This window comes from Podarcis liolepis (assembly GCF_965112155.1).
Source record: "Podarcis liolepis genome assembly, chromosome: 4".
Classification (NCBI taxonomy): Eukaryota; Metazoa; Chordata; class Lepidosauria; order Squamata; family Lacertidae; genus Podarcis; species Podarcis liolepis.
In genome coordinates this window covers 49,061,866-49,084,656 of record NC_139558.1, presented here as the reverse complement: position 1 = coordinate 49,084,656, position 22,791 = coordinate 49,061,866, and the positions used below count along the sequence as shown (strand labels likewise).

Below are 22,791 nucleotides of genomic sequence, written 5' to 3'. Positions count from 1 at the left end.
CGGCTTTCACAAAAGGAAGTTGAAGCACGTAAGAAATATACACAAGTGCTGCTAACTGGAAAACAGAAATTGGAATATTTTTGAAGCTGAGCTAATGACATGTACTCTTAATGATGTCACAGGCAGCAGTTTTCTCATTTCCTTTCAAGAACTATATAGCGTAACAAACCTTTAGAATACACGTAGAGAGCACACTATCTGAAAATAACAGGCTGCTGTCTTACGTATGTGTGGAGCAAAGCTGTGTGAGCACAAATTGCTTTAAAGAGCAACCCAGTAAGTCTCAGAAGCAGATGTGGCTTTTCCTAGATGTACAGCAATTGGAAAACTACTGCTTGCATTTGTAAGTGCATGGCTACCCGGGGGGGGGGGGGAGCTGTGGTCTGCTGACCTATAATTTACACATCCTTTACCACTGGATCTGTTGGTTGGGGTTGAATTAAGTTGTAAGTCCACTGCAACCCTTTAGAAAAACAGTGATGTAACTCTTAGTGAAGAAAAATCTCTTGAAAGGAATCATTGAGCTAAGAATGAGGATTGCTTAATTAGAAGTAAACTAGCAATGCAGAAAAAGTCAACACGTTGACTATATAGTTTGAAAACTGCTGCTAGGTGCAGCTAGAGACTAAAGCCTATCAGTTACTTGTGATTTTAGTATTGTCCAATATTCAATATACACCTAATACATGTATGTAAATAAAAATTAAAATATTTTTGGGGATGTCCTGCTGACAGCCTGAAAGCTGTAGAGCTCTCAAAAATGTTAGTCTTGGCCAGACTTATAACCCATGAAACAATTATAAACTCGTAACTCTATGAAAAGGTAGGTAGCATGCAGTAATAGATTACAGATTAACAATACCGGTACAACCTAGAAGAATATAATGATTTTCACCATATGTAGGACACTTGAGACAGCCTACAGGTGTACAGTGGTACCTCGGGTTAAGAACTTAATTCGTTCTGGAGGTCTGTTCTTAACCTGAGGTACCACTTTAGCTAATGGGGCCTCCCGCTGCACGATTTCTGTTCTCATCCTGAAGCAAAGTTCTTAACTCGAGGTACTATTTCTGGGTTAGCAGAGTCTGTAACCCGAGGTACCACTGTATGATTGTTCGCTGCAACAAGTAGGCTATAGTCAAACTGTTCTTGTGTTAGAATAGCAGCGCAGAGTGGTATACCGGTCATGCATGTTGCTACAAGGGTCCAGTGACATGTTGCTCTGTCCAGCATATGAACATTGGAGAGAAAACTAAAATTACAGGGACCAAAATTATTTCACAGAATTAACCAACCAGGAAAAATCCTGAAAGATAGTAACAAAGTAACTTATTTCTAAAACATTGCTTTCCAATAAAAAGGGCTACTTTCAGTCATGAGGCACAAAGCATTCTAGAGGAGAAAGTTAAAAAACTGTTTCTACTACTCTCCTTAGTGTGATAGTACATGCAATCTTTCATTTATATTGAAGTATAGAGTTGAAGGGACGCGGGTGGCACTGTGGTCTAAACCACAGAGCCTAGGGCTTGCCGATCAGTAGGTTGGTGGTTCAAATCCCTGTGACGGGGTGAGCTCCTGTTGTTCAGTCCCAGCTCCTGCCCATCTAGCAGTTCGAAAGCACATCAAAGTGCAAGTAGATAAATAGGTACCGCTCCAGCGGGTAGGTAAACACCATTTCTGTGCGCTGCTCTGGTTTGCCAGAAGCGGTTTAGTCATGCTGGCCATATGACCCGGAAGCTATCTGCGGACAAATGCCGGCTCCCTTGGCCTAGAGAGTGAGATGAGTGTGTAACCCCAGAGTTGTCTGCGACTGGACCTAACAGTCAGGGGTACCTTTACCTGTACACTTGAAAGCACACTTTGAAGTAAACCACAATAAATTGAAACCAAATTTCCAGCATTCCTGTAGATCAGTGAAAAGCATAAAGCTCAACTGCATTAAAGTAGCTAGACATCAATGTACATAATAAATAAACTTTCCCCTTAAACATAAGACTAATCTTGCAAGTTAGTACTGTACTAGTTTCAGAAAGTGCTGAACTAGAAACCATCTACAGTATGTCTTGCAAACCAATACTTCTGTATAAAAAAAGCAGTTACAGAGAGTTTCTAAGTTTTCATATTCCCCATAGATCTATGTTGAATTTAAAATTATGAATTTCTGGAAACTTTAAATTTAGTTCAAATGCAAAATAGTAGTTGACGCTCGTGGTGACGTAAAGTGTAATTTGAATATACTTGCAGGGGGCGGGTGATGGTGAAGCAGAGATATACTAAAAGCTATTAAGTATTTCAGAATAGGCTTACACATTGAAATAGCTGCTCCACCAACACAATGTACAGTTTTTGTAAGTTTGTAACATGCAAGAAAGTCAGTATTAGTCTAGTAAAAGGCCTGTCACACTTAACTAAATTTCCCCTCGACTGTCTTTCCCCCTAATGCTTGCTTGTGGTAATGGCGACTCTCAATTGTAATAGATAGGTAGCCGTGTTGGTCTGCCATAGTCAAAATAAAAAATTCCTTCCAGTAGCACCTTAAAGACCAACTATTTTACTTAGTTGGTCTTTAAGGTGCTACTGGAAGGAATTTTTTATCTCAATTGTAATTAATGCTTAGAAATACTCAAAATACAATTGAATGTGGGCTGCAGCGGAATCAAAGTAACATGGCCAAAATAAATGCAATATTAGAAATGAAAAATGTGTCTGTAGCAGTTATATCCAAAAATAGAATTCCTATAGAGGTGGCTACAGAATTGTGGGTTAAGCTTAGCTCATTTATCTCTAGACAGAGAAAAATACTTCCCATAGCTGGAACAATTTTCTCAGTCCTAATAGGACTAACAGGAAACTCATGGTGAATTGGCCATGTAAGTTTTGACACTAGTCACACTCAGAATAAGACTCATGGAAATCAATGGACAAAGTGCACTGATTTCAACAGATCTACCCCAAGCATGATTTACAGAGAAATCCAAGCCCCTGATCTGCTATAGTGGAAGGAGTTTGGGTGGTGCAAAGGTATCCCTCTGCCCAGCCGCGCAGGCAAGAACCCCCTTGCACCACCCAGCAGCCTCTCCCGTTGGTAGTCAGCAGGAAGCCCTGAAATGGGGTGTTGTGGGGGGAAAGCCAGCACTGGATCTACTGGATGGCATTGACTCATTTTAGGTCTTTGTTGCACTGAGAGCTAGTGCAGCGAAGGGGCATTTTCCCTCCACTCTGGCTGGGACAAGTTCTGGGGCTGTGCTGTTCCATCAAGCCTTGCCATTGCTGGCCAGAGCATATGGTTGCGCACTAAGCTGGATATTAGCCTATGAAGGGCCAGTGCGTTAAGTGACAGAAGTCTTAACAGATGAAACAAGGATTATCAAAATTGTTAAATTGGGGGGGGGGGGAAGTATATGCTAACTTTTCCTCTTCCCAACTAGACTCTTTCTGCCTTGATCACTAAGGTCAACATAATACAGGAATCAGCATTTGGTTCTGAAAGGTGCTGCCAGCCTACAGTTACCACCCTAAGAGGTAAAGTATCTCTGGAAGAAATGCCATTTGTGGCAACAGAACTAGCTAGCAGCCACTTAATGGGGTAGGAATTGAAACTTAACCCGCTTACTCCTGTGTGAAACTGATCTCGCCCAGGGGAATTAATTGCTGAGCAAGGACCTAAAATGTAAGATAGCAAGAGCCCTGCTGCATGAGACCAAAGGCCTATCTAGCGCAGGTTCCCATTTCTCTGTGGTCAACCAGATGCCTTTGGGATGCCGACAATTAGGTCATGAATGCAACAGCACTCTCCTGCTCTTCCCAGCATCCAATCTTCATAGGAATACCAGCTCTGTGTGCTCATACCACCATTAAAGCACATTCTAAGCACATGGTTTCTCAAAGGGTTTGGAGCACTGTAGTTTACCCCACAGTTACAATTTCCAGCAACCCTTAACAAACTACAGTGCCCAGAATTCTTTAAGAGGGGAAAGGTACTTTAAAAATATAGTGCGGACAGAACCCCAGGTCCTTGAAGTAACATATATTAGTCATTATTAGGAGATACGGGTGGACATTACCCATCTTAAATCAGGTTCCAAAATTATGAGGGAGAAAAACTTTGCTATGTATTTCCTTCACACTAAGCATAAATTTATAGAACTCTTATGATCCCTGCTTATGTGACTTTCTTTGAAAATGTTTAGTTCAAAACATTCTTAGTTTTTAAGTCACCTAAACAATCTTCTATGCTGAAAACTAGAAGTTAATTTGTGAGATTCATACATTGAAGAAAGAAAAAATTAATAATTATGTACCGAGCAAGAAAGCATGTCCAATAACAAAATAAAAGTACATAATGAGGTGGCAAGTATGGGTAGAGGAATCAAATGTGGAGTAACACACACAGAACCTTTAGCACTGACGGGAACTTGTTTTGAGGAATTGAGGTGCAGCAGGAATTAAGCTGATAAACTAGGAAGCTTACACCAAGGAACAACCAATGCAATGGGAGACACTTCAACAGAAAAACGTAATTTTTTAACAGCTGTTCAAAGTAGTAAGTAGCAAAATATAGGTACGCCAGCCAATTTGATCCAATAATTAGCACAATACAATTCTGCAAATATATCAATTTCTTAGAGGAGGCAGCACCAGTTAGATATGAGAAAGTTTCATATATAATCTTGGCAGATAAGAGATAAACCTTTGGCTGGCTTATCACATATGCTGCTTAATAAACTCCATAATCACTTCCAAAAAAATGCTTGACACAACTAACAAACAATAGAAATCCCACACATTAAAACATTATGCTCTACGTGTGAACAAGTCAGTTCTTGTGCTTGAGCAAATATACTTCGTTTCAGTCATGGGGATCACTGTTGGCTGTATAGCTGCTTGCCCAATGCCCAGACAGGAGTAACCCCAGGCATTTCTGCTGCCTATCTGTAACTGATTGATGTGCCAATAATTTTGTTCACACCAATGTATTTGCAAGGCAGGGAATGTGTTGAGCAAACGTGTGAAGTTGATACAAAAACTGCTAATTGGAAGGTTAACACTTTGAATTAAGACAGAATAGTGCATTGCTGATGGTCAGTATCATATATTGACAAGACGCATAGGAACACCACATTCCAAAAAGAATTATTTCTCTGAAGGATAATAGCTAACTTTTGTATATAACTTTCAAGCATTCAAAGTGCTTCAAACATAATCTAGCTGTAATCCTTACAACACTGAGCCAAATCAGTTTTATTATCCAACCCAGTACAAAATTAGGGGGACCTGAGGTTGAGAGTAGTTTGCCTAAGGGAACCTAGGGCAAAGGCAGATTTAGGGGAGCACAACTGGTTTGGCTTCATTGGGTGTGGAGCTTTAGGGGCCCCACAGGGGACTCCGCAACTATGATTTAGAATGGAGTGCAAGAGGCAGTTGCGTGCGCTGAATTTTGGCATCACACATGGCACTGCTGAAATTCTGAGACCCAAAAGTCTGCCTAGTGAGTATATGGCAGAGGTGAATTTACAACTAGGAACATCCTGATTTGTAGTTAAAATCTCTTAAGCCACTGCAGTATTCTAGCACTATTTAAGCACCATCTTTTTAACTCACCCTGTGATTTACCTGAGTGTTCCTGCTTCTGCAGTATTTGCAGTTAAGCATGCTGGAATTCACTATGGTTTAAAGCCACAGCAGTACAGAATTTATGCCACAAGTGGATTTTGATAATCTGAGCAAAATCATGCAATTCATTAAGTCAAACTGTCTTCATAGGCCAGCACAGATGATATGCCGCAAAAAGCTTCAGGTAATCTACTACTTCTGCTGTAATGAGGTTCTTTCACAGTTAACACAGATAAAGCCCAGCTGCAGTTCTACAATATAGCAAGTAAATCCTTTGGAATTTAGTATTTCATTGGACATCGGATAGCAAGCTACTCACAATGAGAAGACAGGAGAGGGAACAATGTTTGCACAAGCATCTAGTCACAAAGAATTATTTTTCTTCCTGCTCATGCTGCATGCAGTTCTCAAAATTGAAGACAGAGAGAATTCTAGACACTAGTCAAGCTCCTCTTATATGCTTTGTGTAAAATAAATTGAAGGTGCATATGGGTTTCATTTTAACTATCAATGGTTTAACACAATAAAAGGCTTCCCTGTCCATTTAGGGCTTTCAACGAATAAGGACTCAAGCAATAATAGTCTCCTACTAGCCACAAGAAAATGGTAGAGACAAAAGATGAGTTCACACACGTTTATAGTGAATCATAGAATCATAGAGTTGGAAGAGACCACAAGGGCCATCGAGTCCAACCCCCTGCCAAGCAGTGTGTGTGATTAACACATGGCAGCTTATTTCCACATGTGTGAATGGGCTTCCCTGAAAAGGACTGGGCTGGATCCTAAGAATTGCTCATGGAAGGAAAACAACAAAAGGGGATTGTCCTTCTCCCTACACTGTCCAACACCCTTTTCTGAGGGTTTCTTGAGGGGTGGGCTATGGCACAGTGGGATGGGGAGATTGTCCCAACTCAGACAGCAGAACCTTGTGCAAGTGCATCTTTGCTGAAGACGCTTCAAAATCTTGGCCAATTCTCCCCTTTCCCCTAGCTCCCAAGGTCATAACCCACCCAGGATTTTCAACCCTCAGAAAAGGTGATTTGGAGATTTAGGAGGGAGAGCAGGGAGGTTCTTTTCTGCCCATTTCCTTTAATGAGTGGTTCCTAAGATCTACTAATCTACTGTAAATGAGGTGATGCATCCACAGTCATGATGAGCCGCTACTATGCCAGCCACAATATTCTGTTATCTTCCATAATCTCCATTCAATAAGAGTGCTTGTTTTTCCCCACAATTGTTTTTCTCTATAACCTTCTCTAGCATCCTACATTTTCCTTTTTGGGAAGATTTTTTTTAAAAAAATACATACTACCATAGCTTGCTTAACAGAGAAAGAAAAACAAATGTAAATGTTTAGCCATATAACATTTGCTAGTGTTACCAGCATGTTTATGAATAATACAGAGCTTTTTTTGGGGGGGGGGAATTCTCTTGGTACAACTTATGAAAATTGTCCCAGGAAAGCTGCACTGAAATGCAAGGGAGGTATGAAGGAAACACTTAGGAAACATCCTTATAGAAAAGATGGACACCACAACAAATTAATATTTTGCATTCAGTTCAAAATGGAATTGCACTTTGCGATAATACCACTGTGGTGATGAACATTCGCTTCTATACAAATGTGTAGCTAAAGGAACAACAGCATACTTATTCTACTCCCATCTCTTTCCTTTCCTTTGTAATTTAGTAATGACATCAATTAATGACACCCAGAGTTTAATACACTGCCTGGAAAAGGTTTGCTAGTTACAACTTAAATCCAACTGGGAAGCAAATTTATTCATTACATTTGTGTTTCTAAAGCTAATTCTTTAAAATTAATGGTCCTTTTAAAAAGACATAACATGGCTTAAGAATCATGAGGTTTAAAATTCCATTTTGGATTCTTTTTATTTCTCTTTTGCTTTTTGAATCTTCAGTGGACACTGCAGACATACTTTTGTTTCCACAACCACTAAAATCTATTAGTTTTTAAATGAAAACTGAGGCTCCCATTACTTTCAGCATTCAAAAGCTCTCCCAAAGTGACAATATGTAATGAAGACCCAGCAAGTTGGTAGCCATGCATACCTCCGTAACTAGAGTGATTTAGCAGCGCTAACACAAAAACAGAACGTTAAGGTTTCCTCACTGAAGTCAGTGGCAAAAATTCATTTGCACAAAGAACTGCTTCTGGTAAAGCAAAGGAAGCTATTTACACAAACACAGTCTGATACAAACACACTAAAAGCTTTTCCTACGGGTGATCAGTTTCTATATATTTAATGTCAAATGATTAGGAAAAATGTAGGATTACTGTTGGATGGATTGCTTTTATGGAAGACAGGGATTTCCCATTAGCTGTTACAAACAAAAATTAGGATTCAATAATTAGCAGAAGAGTAAAATTAAACCTTTAGGCACTTTGAGGACTTGTTTTAATGTGTGCCATTCATATTGAGGTATTACATTACAGCTTTAAAGTGACTGCTGCCAAAACTCTGACAGAAGCATGCATTAATTATTATTCAGAACATTTTCACTTAAAATGAATAAATGAGACGTTTTGCCAAGAAGGAAGAAAATGATTTTTCAGGTTTCTGCTACACATTAATTTTAAAGAGGCAATAGTCTCAGGAGTCTCTCTTCCAGGGGGAAAAGATAACCCGCAATACCTCCTAAGTAGTTGTCTGAAAACTATCTCCAGGAGGGTTTTGTCATAGCCTTGTGAAAGTAAGTTTAAAAAAGAAAGAAAAAGAAAAAGTATTTTCACAATCACTTGACACTAATCATTTTTCCAAGGCCAAAGTAACAAGTTCCATGTTCCTGTATAGAAAGATAGTCTTTGAAAAAACATTTTTAACAATAATTACTGGTCTAAGGAAATATGAACTGTTGCAGCTCTAATACAAAACAGGCTAATATTTTGATTTAAGTCAACACTAAACATACCCACGTACATGGGGAATGTTTCACTCAAACGTTGTCAACCAATCCAATTAACTGCTGTTAGAAACATAACAATTAACATGAATACTAGAGAAAATCTGGAAGGGTAAAGTGATCGCTGCTACATAGAATATTTAAAAATGGTTTAAGACTATCTTATTACACTAAATGCAAAAGAACGCACTTGTGAGTTTCTCACTTTGTTCAACTATAAATCCTCAGTTTGATAAGCAGCATTTTTGTATTAACTCAATTGTATAAAATACCTTCAAGCTTGTGCTCATTAAATATATATGTATATATAAAACATACAAAAAGTACAAGATAGTCACATTAAGAAACTATTACAGTTTTCCTTTTTTATTCTTGTCAAGGGTCAAATTTCTGTTCACCAATTCTCAATGCGACTTTAGTTCCAGAATTCGGTATAGTGCACAGAATTCAACTACCTGTGCAGTCTGTTTAAAAAAAAAAAACCACACACACACCACAGGACAAAAATGGTCTTCTTAAATCAAATTCTATTTGTGAATTCAGCAAAATAATTTCTATAAAATAAAACAGCAAATATTTAAATAGTATAGGGTGGGCTGTATCTGTTTTGCAGGGGTATTTGGTTTTTCGACAGATTCCAAAATAATTACACACATTCAAGTTACCAATTTTAATTTAAATACAGTATTTACTGATGTCTTCCTTGAAGTCCTTAAACAAATGTTTACTCTGGAATAGAGATACCTCAGTTTTGTATTTGACTAACCAGTAGTTTGTTTGTTTTTTTAATAATCAATCTCTGCTTCTAAGGTTTCGATTTCTCTTATCATGGACAAAGAGCTAAGATTCAATTCTTGTTTTCAAGTAGAATTGTGAACGAGCAGAAAACCAGCAAGTTAACTTGGTGCAGTGGCACTCACAAGTATTGTGTGATTTTGTTGACTTCCACTTCACTGCAATGCAGTAGAAAGGAAAGTGTTAGAAGTTTATCAAATAAGCTCTACCAAAGAAACAAAACAAGCACACCAAATACAGTCTATTATGCTCCAGGCATCCTGGCATAGCAAAAATTTGCATATTTGTTTTAAATCTTTTAATTTCCTATTACTGAAAACTAAGTGTTCTTTTATCCCACCCAGAGACAAAACTGTCAAACATCAGATGTGAGGAACATATGTGCAACTGAAAACCACCTGTTTGTCACATTGCCCAACCCTCCCCTCCCTGTTTTATATTCTAGGTGGCAGAAGAATAGGCTCTGAACAACACAGTTGTCACTCTGGGACAACTGTAATTTTTCTTTCCTCACTGGCTACACTAACCTGGTGTGAAGCCATGCTAAATGTTACAGCTTAACTATAGCTTCAAAGTGATTAACCTAATACCAGAATGAAAAAGGCAATGAAAAAAGACCTAGAAACAATGTTACATCACCAATTTTCCACATCAACCAAATAATTAAAAGGTTACCAGTCATTACGTTGCTCATAGTAAAATTGACTCCAGTGGCAAAGAATTAACATGAAACTATTTTTCTGGTTGACATGGAGAGGCTTACTTTTTTGGGGAAAGAAGTTGATCCAACTGCCATTAGGCAGGCAACACTGGTTGTAGAGCGCAGCGGATATATCAAGAAATTAATTGTTGTAGATCTGTGAGTCTCATCAAGACAAAAAAATGTTTCTTGCTTAAGAATTAACAGTCAAACATTAATATACTATATACACCTTTGCCATTTACACATTAGCATCAGGCCATTTATTACAAAACACTATACACTTTCCACTGCAGGCAGGTTATATATTGACAGCAAATTTCTGCAGATAAGACAGTGAATAGACTCTTCACTCCATGTTGATTAGGAATAGTTTTTCTAAATATTAGCCAGACACAGAGAAAAGTTGGACTGTAAGGCCTGGGTGCACAGTCTTGATGGGGCAAGTTAATTATGTGCATTTCCACTATTCTTTCGTCTGAGGCGGTGAAACCTCTTCACTGCCTTCATAATTTTCTTGTGCTCGTTGGCCAGTTCGCTGAGGGTTGTTCATATGATGTGCTGCTGGGCCAGTATATGGTTGTCCATGCACATGGTTATTCTGGAAGAGACAAAACACATGTTAAGAATAACTTCTATATTTCCCCAAAGAAGTAGCTCAGGGAACTGGGCAAGCAATAATTTATATTTTTAAATTACAACTAGAGAGCTACTCACACTTACCGCCAACTAAAAATAGAACAGATAAATTTGCACTGAAATTGAAAGGTCAAGGTTACAGTTAATTAATTCCAACTTCATGCAAAAGCTGAAGCTTTATGTGAAGGTCCTCATAACAAATCTTCAGAAATGGAATGGTGGGGAGGAAAGTTTTAATTAGTACACAGAAACAGGAAGTGATAATTGTGAATGGCCTTTCTTCCAAAGGGACAGTATATTTCTTGTGTCAAACTTAATAAAATGACTTGAGGTGATCATCATCAAATATGTTTGTTTTAACTGTTAACACACCTAAACTGGCAGATGTAAAACATTCGTGTACCTTTGTGTAATGTGAAGTTGGGTCAACTATGAAGCTAAAATTGGACTTAAAATATAGCCATTGTGCATGTTAGCAGGTGAAAAAAGCCAGCTCTTGTGAGAAAGTGAAGACACCACACACTAACAAATAAGGGAGCTGGTGGTTAAACGTGTTTCAACTTTGAGGAGATTGGGTCTATATCACTTACCAACTGCTCTGCTGAACACATCGATAAAGAAAGCAAGATGAAGGAAAATGAGCAGGAAAGGAAATTAACAGATTAAGGATATAGAATTAATTATTTAGGAAAGGAAAGGGAACAAATACTGGTTATGTATGAGTTACGAAGGTAATGCAAGATAATTACAATTTTAGCTTTCTGGAGTTAGCACTACATTTACAAAGGCATTTAACTTTTAAGAGATGTACATACATGCAACTTAAGGTCACATGGTGTTATACATGAACTATAGCAGGGCAGAATCAGACTTCAATGCTGGTTCAGAAACTTCTATTAGCAGATCACTGGGTGCAAAACGTAAGTGAAATTTTAGGCATTTTACAATGTATAGGTTGTTTTCTAAAGTGGCCTTCAAAGCATCAATGGACATGTCATATTGGGGGAATTTAGTTTTTCTCTGGATGCACCTGTGAGTTGATTCAAGTTGGCTTGCTGGCTCACAGAGAAAAAAGTTAGATAATTGTTCCCATATAATAGTTGTCTGTGAGGGCATTCACAAGATACTTAAAACAAAAAACCTGCCTGCACATTACACTTTGCTGGAAGAGCCTGTCTACCTGAATCACATTCTATGATGTTCTTGTGAAACAGTTATCCTTGTCCTAAAAGGAATAAAACTGGCAATATGTTTTTTAAAAGCTGAGGCAAAAAGTTCAAAGGATACCAAAATGAATTGACATGTTTTAAAGATAATTCTCTGCTTACCTGTTGATACTGGGAACCAGGCGAATGGGGATACAATGGAGCATCTTCTGGTGGAGAGGACTCATGCTCATCAGGGGCATCTGGGTCATCTGGTTCCTAAAAATGAAAATTGTCCATTAAAACAAAAAATAAAACTACTTTTCACATTTAAATTCCTTGCCCTTATTTTTGTATGGCAATTGATTGGACCCAGAGAAATTCCTGCAGAATGTGTGGGTGGAAGCTGATTACCCTGCCGCTTCCATCACATAACTGCCCACTATCCCAGCCTCTTTTAAGGGTTTGGGCAACCCTGATATATGGTTGGCTATGACATGGAGCATAAGGGAGGAACTCCAAAATAAAAATCTGGGCAGATTCTCCCACCCCAAATGAATCAGAATACCCAGACACTTGGAAGAAGCTCCTTTTGAGAAGGAACAAGAAAGAAATTCAGCTTCTGCCAACCCCTTCTGCAGGCACCTCTCTAAATCCTATACTATGTAACAGCTATCAGAAGTAGATGCTGCTATATTAAGAACTACAGGTTTGGAGGCTGTGGACAGAGGAGTGCTCAGTCTCCCTTGCCTCTCACAGTGATAACTGGGGGCACTTGGTACAGTGGAGGACTTAACTCCTGCCTACTTATGAGTTCCAAAGTCTCACTAAGCTAGAAACAACTCATAAATCTTATAGTGCCAGCTAGCATTTCAACTATGTAACTAACATATATTTCTATCAGGAATTTTATGAAACAAGTTGTTTGTCTTCCAAAGAATGCCAAAGCAACGTTAGTTGTAAATTCACTCCTTACCTCCTCTGGGCACAGCTCACAAGCTTTTGCAAGGGTCATTCTTGCACTGTGTGATCTCTCTAGGAAGTAGCCATTTGATGTTTCATTACTCTGGACCGGAGGAGACCAATTGTTATATGTATATTGTGGATTGCCAGTGTATGGCCTACGTTCAAGCTCATCTCCAAGCCACTCTACTGCCCAGGTCCACTTTCTCTTCAAATCTCCATTACTCTGAAAAGATGAAAAAAAGGCCATTCAATATTTTAAAATTACTTCTAAACACACCTCAGTCCAATGCAGCTTTTTAAACGGGGTGTATAGTTTCCCATTCATTACTCTTGATTTTTGTAAAACAAAAAACCAAAGCAAACAAAAAATACTCCAGTAAGGTCCCTGCGGTTCTATTTTGTCATGGATGCTTTAGTTGAGATACCTCTGTTGCAGGGCGTTCGACTCGATAATCCCTTCCAATCCTACAATTCTGTTCTAATTTTATTTCTATGAGGGAATAGACATTTGCTCTTGGTGGTGTTTTCCCCAATTTATTTGGATAAAATATACAAGACCATGGCTTTATCTTAGTGACTCTGCAGAAAGAGTTCTGTTATAACTAACCTTGGCTCAGCCCTGTCCCTCTTTTCGTAGCATTAGAAAAATAGAGAAAGTAATTTTTTCTTGAGATAAAAGTAATTACCTGTAAAATCTGGTAGGCTACTGGACAGTTGCTGAAAAGAGCTACCATACACTTTATACACTGGTAAGCCCTTTTCTGATAATGATTCTTAGAGCGTTGAATGGTATCAAATAGCCCATCCCGGTCATCTGGAATTCCTTTAAGTGCATTGTGAATCCTAAGAGAATCCCAAACACAGCAAAAAGTCAGAATTTCACACAGACTATAAACATGCATGTAAATGTCAGCATCATAAATTAAAATGTTGCACAAGCTTAGACCCAGCAGATCCAGATAACCAGTGTCTGTACTTGCAAAACTGTGGGCGTAAGACACAATCTTAGGAGAGGCACGTCCCCTCTACTCATAACAAGATGGAATGTCTCTCTCCTAGGATCTTGCCGTATCATTACAGAGTACCAGTAGTTGTGAAGCACTGTCAGTGATATTTTTAATTTTTTTCTTCACACCCTCTTCTAAAAGGGTGACATCTAAATATGCAGAATGTGTTCATTTTCTCACTTGGTAATCACTATTATGGCCTGTACCAGATTTTTTTTAGGGCCCATGCAAAGTGACCTCAGGTCTCTTCTGCCTAAGCTTTCCTGAACCCAGCTGCTGTTTCTCTACCATAAACTCCCTCCACTTCCCTGCAGAAATAAAATTAAAAATCCTTTTGAGCTATAGCCTGAATGATTTTTATAGCAGATTGATTCACACAAAATAAAACAGTCAACCAATTTAATAAGGCTCAGTGTTTATATAGCAGTTTTCCCAAGTACTCAAAACAGTTCCCCCTCATCTCAGTAGTCCTTCTTGTCTTCTTCCTGGTAAAGTATGCCGCCATGATCAACGTCCACCCAGAAACCTATGTCCCCAATCTGGAAAGATGTGTGGATCCAGAATTGGCTCCCCCAGTCACTTATGGACTCACTGTTAAGACTGTGTTCATGGAAGACAATCTTACTCGGCTACGAGTGATCGCCAAAGAAGGTACACCAGTATTATCACCCCCATGTAACAGATGGGAAGCAGAGAAGAGAATAATGCTTTATCCAGAACCACCTAGTGCATTCTCAGAGAAGATAGCTGAACCAAGGAATTAACAGCTTAACAGTTTTAACAACTAAACTCCTCTGTAAAATTTAATTTAAAGTAACAATTGCACAAAAACCTTGCTAGCTAATTTATCATATACATCATACATATCAATCTCTCTCTCTCTCTCTCTCTATATATATATATAGAGGTATAGGTATATAGAGTGCATGGCCATTTGGCAGTCCCCATATGCTTTGTTAACAGTCACTTTGGATATGGCTTAAGGTACTTTATTGTTTCCAGTAGGCAACTAAAATATGCTATGTCTCCATGAAGCAATCACCAAGACTTTCACACAGAAGCACCACATTATTAATGCAAAAAATGCAGAACCCAAAAACCCAAGTGCTAACCTGTGAGTCTGCCAAGAGTCCTCAATTAGCAAGATTTGCAGAAGGAGATCCAAGTACGGTCGAAGTTCATATGTGTATGAATATGCAACCTTTAAAAAGTGGAATTTGAGGAAAATATTAACATGCACTTAATGATTATTTAAGTGTGTAGTACAGGAGAATTCATGCTATGAATAACTGGATGGGTACAGTATTATATTATGAAAGAGCTTTCGTTTCAATGCCGCAAGCCAAGGAAATATTTCTGTTAAATTAGGCTTTATCATTGAAAGAGCATTCATTTTCTCTGGTGGTGACTTTTTTTAAAGTAACCACTACTTGTTGCAACTCTAAAGACTAACAGGATGAAAATCAAGGGACAATGACATCTGCACATCAACCTCTTGAATAAAACACACCTTTCCTGACATTTTAATCATTTTTTACCTGCCAAAGTAGTTCACTAAGGACTGTAGATGAAAACTGAGGATTCTCCCAACAGCAGAAGCGAAGTAGTTTGATGGTCTCTTCTGAGTTACTGCAGTCTTCAATTATTTTTTTCACATAACTAGTTCGCACAAACAAGATGTCTGCCACATTCTGCTGAAGTGCCATTATAGGCTGTGATAAATTAGTATCACCATAAGGGTTGCTAAGTGGAGGATTACCTAAAAAGAAATTTGATATATTATTTTTTATTTGAACTACAGAAACCAACAAGGTACTATTTAATGTCATCTTTTTAATTACTTCACAGAACATGTGAAGTACATTACAGACATATGTGAAATGTCTCTTGTTCGATTATGAAAATCGCTATTTTGTAAGTATTCACCTAGGCCAAGTCTGACAGAAGCAGATTAAACTTCTGATGTAACAGTTATGATCACTGTAAAGCATTGTGGCTGGTTTTGTAAAACATGGGGTTTGGTAGTATTCCTTAGTGAAAAATCAAAGCCTGTACAATTAAACAAGGCTTTTCTAAGACTTCCCTTGGAATAGGCTTAACTTGCACTAGCAAAATATGGAATAGTTGTGTCACATCTAGACACATTTAAGAGAACCAACCGTTGCACATACAGTTGGTTCCTCAACTTACATGGAAGGTTACATTCCAGGGATCACGATCACGCCTAAACTAAAAATCAAGTACAGTCAAAACACATTGGGTACAATGGCAGGTGGGACTGCCGAAGTCTTTTCTCCTGGATGCCAGTCTCCTTTCTAATTTCTTTTCTTTAAAAAATGCCAAGCATGGAAAGCTGAACGAGCACAACTTAAACGTGTGTAAGTTGTGAGCTTACTGTATTTTAATGATTTGAAACTTTTCCAAATCTTTAAGTAAACACAGGCCAGCGTAACAGACAAAAGATTAGTGAGATGCCATGATGAATAATAAACTGCCACACACATTTAATCACAAATATATTCTGTTTAAATGCTCCAGAGTTAACAGTACCATTGATAGAAGACTGCATACGTGATGACACATTGCAACAGCGGATTAACTGGGACACCACAGTATAGAGTTTGCCTAGTTCAGCATACTGGTATTTGATTGGAGGACCTGGGCCTTCATCCAGTGCCACAAGCATAAATGTCGCAGGTACATTTAGTTTTAAAAGCTGTGTTTTTTCTGCTACACCTAAAGGGAAGTTGGAAAAAGAGGAAGAATAATGAAAACATACTTAGCTACATTTAAGCTACTGAACTGAATCATATAAACAAAAAATGTTCAGATAACTGTTCACACTGGGAAATCCATAAATGGGCATTTACTGTGAATACAATACTCCATGCCTTCAACAATCCAGCCAGAATCACTCAAAACCTTTCTGATTCAACAAGATTAAGAACGCATCAATTGTCTGCTGAGGAATAGCTCTGGGGAGAAAACCAACCAACACTCTTTTCCCTTGCAGCTGTGGGGTCACGGAAAAATTGGTAGTGGTGGGTGGCTGTCTTCCAGAGAAGACTGTCCTGCATTAAGGGATCCCCAGAGCACAGACTGAAAACCACTGATTTAAGCTATTAATAACAATTTGTGCCGCACCATTAAGCATTCAATGGGCAAGACTCAAGACTATTAAGTAAGTGCACTGACAGAACAACATGGACAAAGCCTTTAGGGTGAAACATCACATTACCTAAGTTGGCATACATCACAAACAAGTTGAAATATTGCTGCAAATGGCGCCCGTGCTCTGACACTTCCCTTCGAAGAAGATTCAGTACTGCTCTCAGCAAATGGTCACTCAAACTTAAATTGTCATAGGCCTACAAAACAACACAAAGGTTGATATTATTATTATTATTGTTGTTGTTGTTGTTGTTGTTGTTGTTGTTAAACATGTAAAGCTGCTTCACTACAGCCTATTAAAAGACCAGCTGAACGTAAATTCTCAAACCAGAATGAAATGCAACTTTTATTGTTTAATTATCAGAACTAATGATATCAAATTCCTGAACTATTCACTGTATCAAATTTCTGTGATTAAAATGTTTTATCCTATACTGAATAATAGAGGAATGTATCACACATTACTTAGCAGATTAAGCTGGGAGAGGCAGGGGTACTAAATATGAGACCAATTCAAACAGTAACCTTCAGGAAGGTAGTCAAGAACTTAGGAGAAAGACCAAATAAATAAATAATTCTGAAACCAGGGATGGGAAATTGTTTTGAGTCCAAGGGTTGCAACTTCCTCACCACCAAACCTCCAAGGGTCTGGCTTCTCTCACCCTGCCCCTTGCTGCAAGGTATAGCTGGCTTCTCTTACAGTTCCCAATGGAACGGCTGCTTCTTGAGTGCTTGGGTGTCTAAAGATAGCCGAGCACAGGTGATTATCACCGAATACTCTTGGAGTGACAGTTTACTTGGGAATTACAATAAAAGCGACATGTAGTGCCTCAAAGCAAGGAGCAATTAAATTTTGCAGAAGTGGTGGAGGAAGCCAGGAGGAGAAGCAGTGAGCAATGGTGTTTCCTCGCCCAAGCAGCAACACTTCTGTGGCCACAAAACGTGTTGGGGGTTTGCAGGTCACATAAAAAGCCTTTGTGGGTCAACAGTTCCCCACCCTGTGCTAAATGGAGATTATACAAAAATTCTATTATATCAATTTATATTTAGACTATATAGAATTTAACAGCTCTCTACTATTGTATTCTGATTGTAGAAAAAGCATACCTGACTAGAAGGTCCAGGTGAAGCAAAAGGTGAAGGACATGGTCCATCTTGCAATGAAAAATGTGCAATAAATACTATAAGTTTTGCAAATGCTCCCCTCACTTCAGCACTAGGGCATTCCAAAAGGTATTCGGAGAAGCGATTTGAAACATTGAAAAGGACATTGTGCGCAAACCAAAAACGTACATTCTTGCTATGACGAAGGAGAATGCACAAAGCATCATACCTGGAAAAAAATAAATTAACAGCATCACATACCCAGAAAACAGACTTGTGTATAAAGGTGGACACTTCAACTCTAGCACTGCATGTTAGTAGTAGGAGCTTTGTTAACCATGATTAATATGAACCAGGATTCCTTATTAACCCAAGTTTTAACCAAATTAAAAACAACTAGAAACAGTGGTTTTGAGGCTCAGTTTCAATGCACTGTTATTTCACATTCTGAATGATTAAATTGTACCATATAATCAGTACAATAAAACTTATGACAGTCAAATTCTTCTTAAAGGCAAATATACCAGTCACTGGCAGGACCACGGACAATTTTCTTTGTGTGAAATCCTGTGGTAAAGAGAAACCTAGCAGCAAGCTGAACACCAATCATGGTTATTTCTTCTGCTTCAGGCAACAGATGATCCTGACCTAAAGAAAAACAGAAGACAAAATGTTAAGACATTTATTTGAAAGTGATACAACAGATTATTCTGAGTTGTTTGTCAACCTGACTCTCAATATAAATCTTAAATTATTAGAAAATTATTATATTTTATGTAAACCTCTCAGAGATTTCTTTTTATATTAAGTGGTATATAAATTTTATTTTTTAAAAACCAGGAAAGATATTTAAGAGAATTCAGTACTCAAGTTGTCAGCCAGCATTGCTAAACATTTTTTCTTGTGATCTATAAAACGGTTGGACTTACAGACCACAGCACTTCAGTTAGACACCAGTATCTTTTTTGTTGCATTTATCGGCCAAATACGTTTTTTAAGCAAATGTAAATAATGCTTAATACCAAGGAAACAGCAACCTTGTCTTTTCTATCACTCTTACATATTAGAAAATGCCTGAGGAATAATAGTCTTTTATCCAAATTTGTAATGTTTAAAATGATACACAAAAATATGAGAAATGTTAAAAGCTATGTACTTTCACTACCTCTTGTCAAAATATATTATAAATATCCAAACACTAACCTGGAGGAGGATTTAGATAGACACTGTTGCAAGTCAGTAATTTCTTTATGAACTGGAAATATTCTAGGCTGTACTGCATTCGGTTATGCATGAACTGGACATTTTGCTTCCGTACACTTCGCTCAATGGCAGATGGCATTTTAATTTGATGGGGTTTAGTGGTCATTGTAAGTTCTGAAATATATTTTATTAGTTCATTGTCTCTGTCTACTGTGTCCATGCGTTCATAAAAGAGAATGTAAGCATTCCACCACCTCTTCTGACGTCTGTAAGACATGCGCTTCATCATATGGTCAAATACTTCTCCCATGTACTCTCCACCAAAACACTGATTTTTCATTTCTTCATCATCATCCATTTTGCATTCTGTTACGTCACCATCATCAAATTTATACCACCTGTTTTTCTCACCATCTCCACCATTTCTCTGAATTATGTAAGAGTAGTAATGTCCACCACTGGCTTGACCACTGTGCACCAATACACCAACAAGTCTGTATTTAGTACTTCCAGAATGTTCATTTTCAGACTGCTCATTCTGTATCAGCTGATTTTCAGGATTTACATCATCCCCTTCTAGTTTAGCTACTCCTGCCACTGTATAAGGTTCCATGTCCAACTCTCGCGGAAATTCAAAATAGTCATTGAACTTGATTGCACATTCCCTTTCCCAGTCATAGTCAAATCGTTTTAGTTGGATGGCAAGAACTGGGGGCAACTTTTTAATTAGCAAGCGTTTAACTGTATCAACCTAAGGGATAAAAGATTCACATGTTAATGTATTCTATCTGTGTAAATTATCAATGCCAACTACAAATGCAAGTGAAAAATATTGCCACAATTCTTTGTCAAAGTGCTATAATATACCAAGTATATATCAATATATTATGCATTGCATATCACAGACAAATTTGATATAATACTGAAAAGATTCGTTTGCAGCTTTAACAGTCCTTCCTGAATTGTGGTTATAAGTATGTAACTGTAACTCTCAGTTCTCCTACACAATGAAGCCATTTAAAATGTTTCAGGCATGGCCAAACTTGGTCCTCCAGCTGTTTTGGGACTACACCTCCCATTATCCCTAGTTTGGCCATGCCTGCATTAGGTCTTCCCAAATTAAATAAATAGTTGACACGTTCATATGAATTTTCAAAGTTTTTTTTTATAAAAAGAGAAAAAGAAAAAAGAAAAATGCTGTATTTCAGCTACCTTCTTGTTGCATTTTTCACAATGATATGCATTTGCACCTTCCAGTAAGTCTCCCTTGACGTACTGTTCCAAAGAGTCAAGCAGGTTTTGGTGATTTCTTATATCTACATTCAGCGTTGTAAAAGATTCTTCACATTCGTACCTATTAATTGTTGGCAGATTAGGTTAAGTTATGCTGACACAGTATGAATTCAAGAAAATATTTTCATCCTGAAGCAATGTTTTGAAAACAGTACCAAAAATGTGTATTTTAAGTCTACAAAACGCTCAAGAAATCTGTTCCATAGAGGTTATAAATAGGCTTATGACATTTTTTTCTCAACTGTCTCAGAACAACTTTATCAGTCCTGAAAAATAGCAATAGACACGAGTGGATGATGACCAGCACCAAGACTTCCTATTAGTACCCACAACTGTAATGTGTGAACAAGCCAAGCAGCAAGTCAGTCTCTGAATCTGGACTTAACCTTTGGTAGGGAGTATTGTACATCTTAATCTGAAAATGTAAAATATCATAAAGTCTAGTATTTTGAATACACTTAAGGAACATTTAGGGCACTTCACTATTATTTAACATTTACACAGCATCAGCTTTCAAAAAAGCATTTTGAAATTTTACTCTAGATATAGTACTGTATTTATTTTGATCATATTACAAATTCATTCTCCAGTTGCCTTTTGTAACCAAAACAGTCCATGTACAATCCATGTACAATAGGGAGATATTACAGGCTCTAAAAATGACTTTAGGACAAAACTCTTTAAGGGGCGGGGACGACGACCCAAATTAATAAGGTCTAATAAGATCACAAACTATGAGCATCTTGGGGTGGGTGGTGGGTGGGTACGAAATGAAATATCCTGGATAAAGGCATGTCTGGCTGGCACCAGAAGAGGAGTGCTCCATATTGCACCATTTTGTTGCAAGTCCATCTTGTCAAACCAAATGACAAATTACAAACGTTAAGTGTGGACTCACAAAAGCATGTTGCCTTGAGTGTCAGCAGCCATACCCATAGAGTTGCCTAGGCTTCTCTGGGGATGTCAGCACAAACCAGGCTATACTCAGATATGTAACTGATATGTAACATCTGGTGACTGCCGTCTTAATTACATCAGAAAATGTGTGTCTTGCTATCATAGAGCTGACTCTGAATTTTTTTTTGAAACTTTGGTTGATAACTTTCCTCAACATGGCTCAGAACGTTACATCAGCTGTATTTAGAGTAACTTGCTAATATGAACCACTCCCAAATGGTCTCTGTACTTTTCCATAAATGGGAGACTTGTAGCATATTTTTAGTGGATGAGCATTATTACTTTGATTTTATGAAAATGAGATGATAGAGAAGAAACACTTACCTATGTGGGCAGCCTTGACAGATCTTCTGATCAGCAAAGGAGCCTCCCAAAACTTTACTTAACATTGCTGGGTGACCCAAGGCTTTTAAAGCTTCATCTAGGCTATCCACCAAGGAGTTAAAAAATTCTAAAGCATCATGCTGTTCACGTAGGTTTACAGGCTCACCCCAGAGTCTAGGATGGAAGAGATTCTCATAATAAAAGCACACAGATTTTCTAACAGCAAAATCAAGTAGCATGAAAAAATTAAAGTAGTTTTACATCACTATTATATAAATTTATCTTCATATAAGCTGAGCATTACAATTAGCTAGCAATCCTCATAAGTGCTGCACAGCTCTTAAAATATGTAACCTAGTACTCTGGCTTACTCGGGGTGGCACTCAGCATACACAGATAGCAGACTGGCGGTGCCCATTTGGGAAACCACAAATTGAACTCCGATAGACAAATCACTTTGCACTGCCTTCCCCTTATTGAGGTGAGGGAGGGGCAATGTGAAAAGTATTCTCAAAACTGGATGAACTCTGAAACCGGGGGGGGGGGGGGGGAATGACCTGGCTCTAGTTCAGATATAAAAAGACTAAATGTTCAGCGTGTTAGAGATATGAGCCTTAAGGCCCTGGAACCATTACTGTTTACCTGGGCCTGAAACTTGGGCTCTTAGTCGAGTGCTCCAGCCACCTCCTCCACCAGTAGACCACTCTCATGAGTGGGGCTTGCTCATATAGAAATGTATAAGCCTAAGTTCCATTTCACACTGAAGACTTTTGCCTATTGCAGAGCAGGGTAAATATGGCTTGTTCTTGCCATATTTACACCCTACACAGAGGAACACAGGAAGCTGCTTTATACTGAGTCAGTCCACTGGTCCATCTAACATACTTGTCTACACTGACTGGCAGCAGCTCTCCCGGGTTTCAGGCTAAGGTCTCTCCCAGCTGTACCT

At 38.3% G+C, this 22,791-nt stretch overlaps 1 protein-coding gene across 2 annotated transcripts in view; it reads right to left on the bottom strand.

The window, feature by feature from the left end:
* Nucleotides 1-8,872: 8,872 nt before the first annotated feature.
* Nucleotides 8,873-22,791, bottom strand: part of USP9X (ubiquitin specific peptidase 9 X-linked) — a 68,697-nt gene continuing 54,778 nt past the window's right edge. For both annotated transcript variants that reach the window (XM_083498405.1, XM_083498406.1), the window contains 13 exons: nt 21,843-22,016; nt 20,481-20,622; nt 19,269-20,019; nt 18,590-18,713; nt 18,069-18,294; nt 17,029-17,158; nt 16,341-16,526; nt 15,329-15,549; nt 14,903-14,991; nt 13,470-13,626; nt 12,794-13,006; nt 12,001-12,096; nt 8,873-10,634 (listed from right to left, as the gene is read on the bottom strand). In XM_083498405.1, the coding sequence (XP_083354531.1) occupies nt 10,500-10,634; nt 12,001-12,096; nt 12,794-13,006; nt 13,470-13,626; nt 14,903-14,991; nt 15,329-15,549; nt 16,341-16,526; nt 17,029-17,158; nt 18,069-18,294; nt 18,590-18,713; nt 19,269-20,019; nt 20,481-20,622; nt 21,843-22,016 (2,644 nt within the window). In that variant the 3' untranslated portion in view covers nt 8,873-10,499. The remainder of the gene's footprint in view (nt 10,635-12,000; nt 12,097-12,793; nt 13,007-13,469; nt 13,627-14,902; nt 14,992-15,328; nt 15,550-16,340; nt 16,527-17,028; nt 17,159-18,068; nt 18,295-18,589; nt 18,714-19,268; nt 20,020-20,480; nt 20,623-21,842; nt 22,017-22,791) is intronic.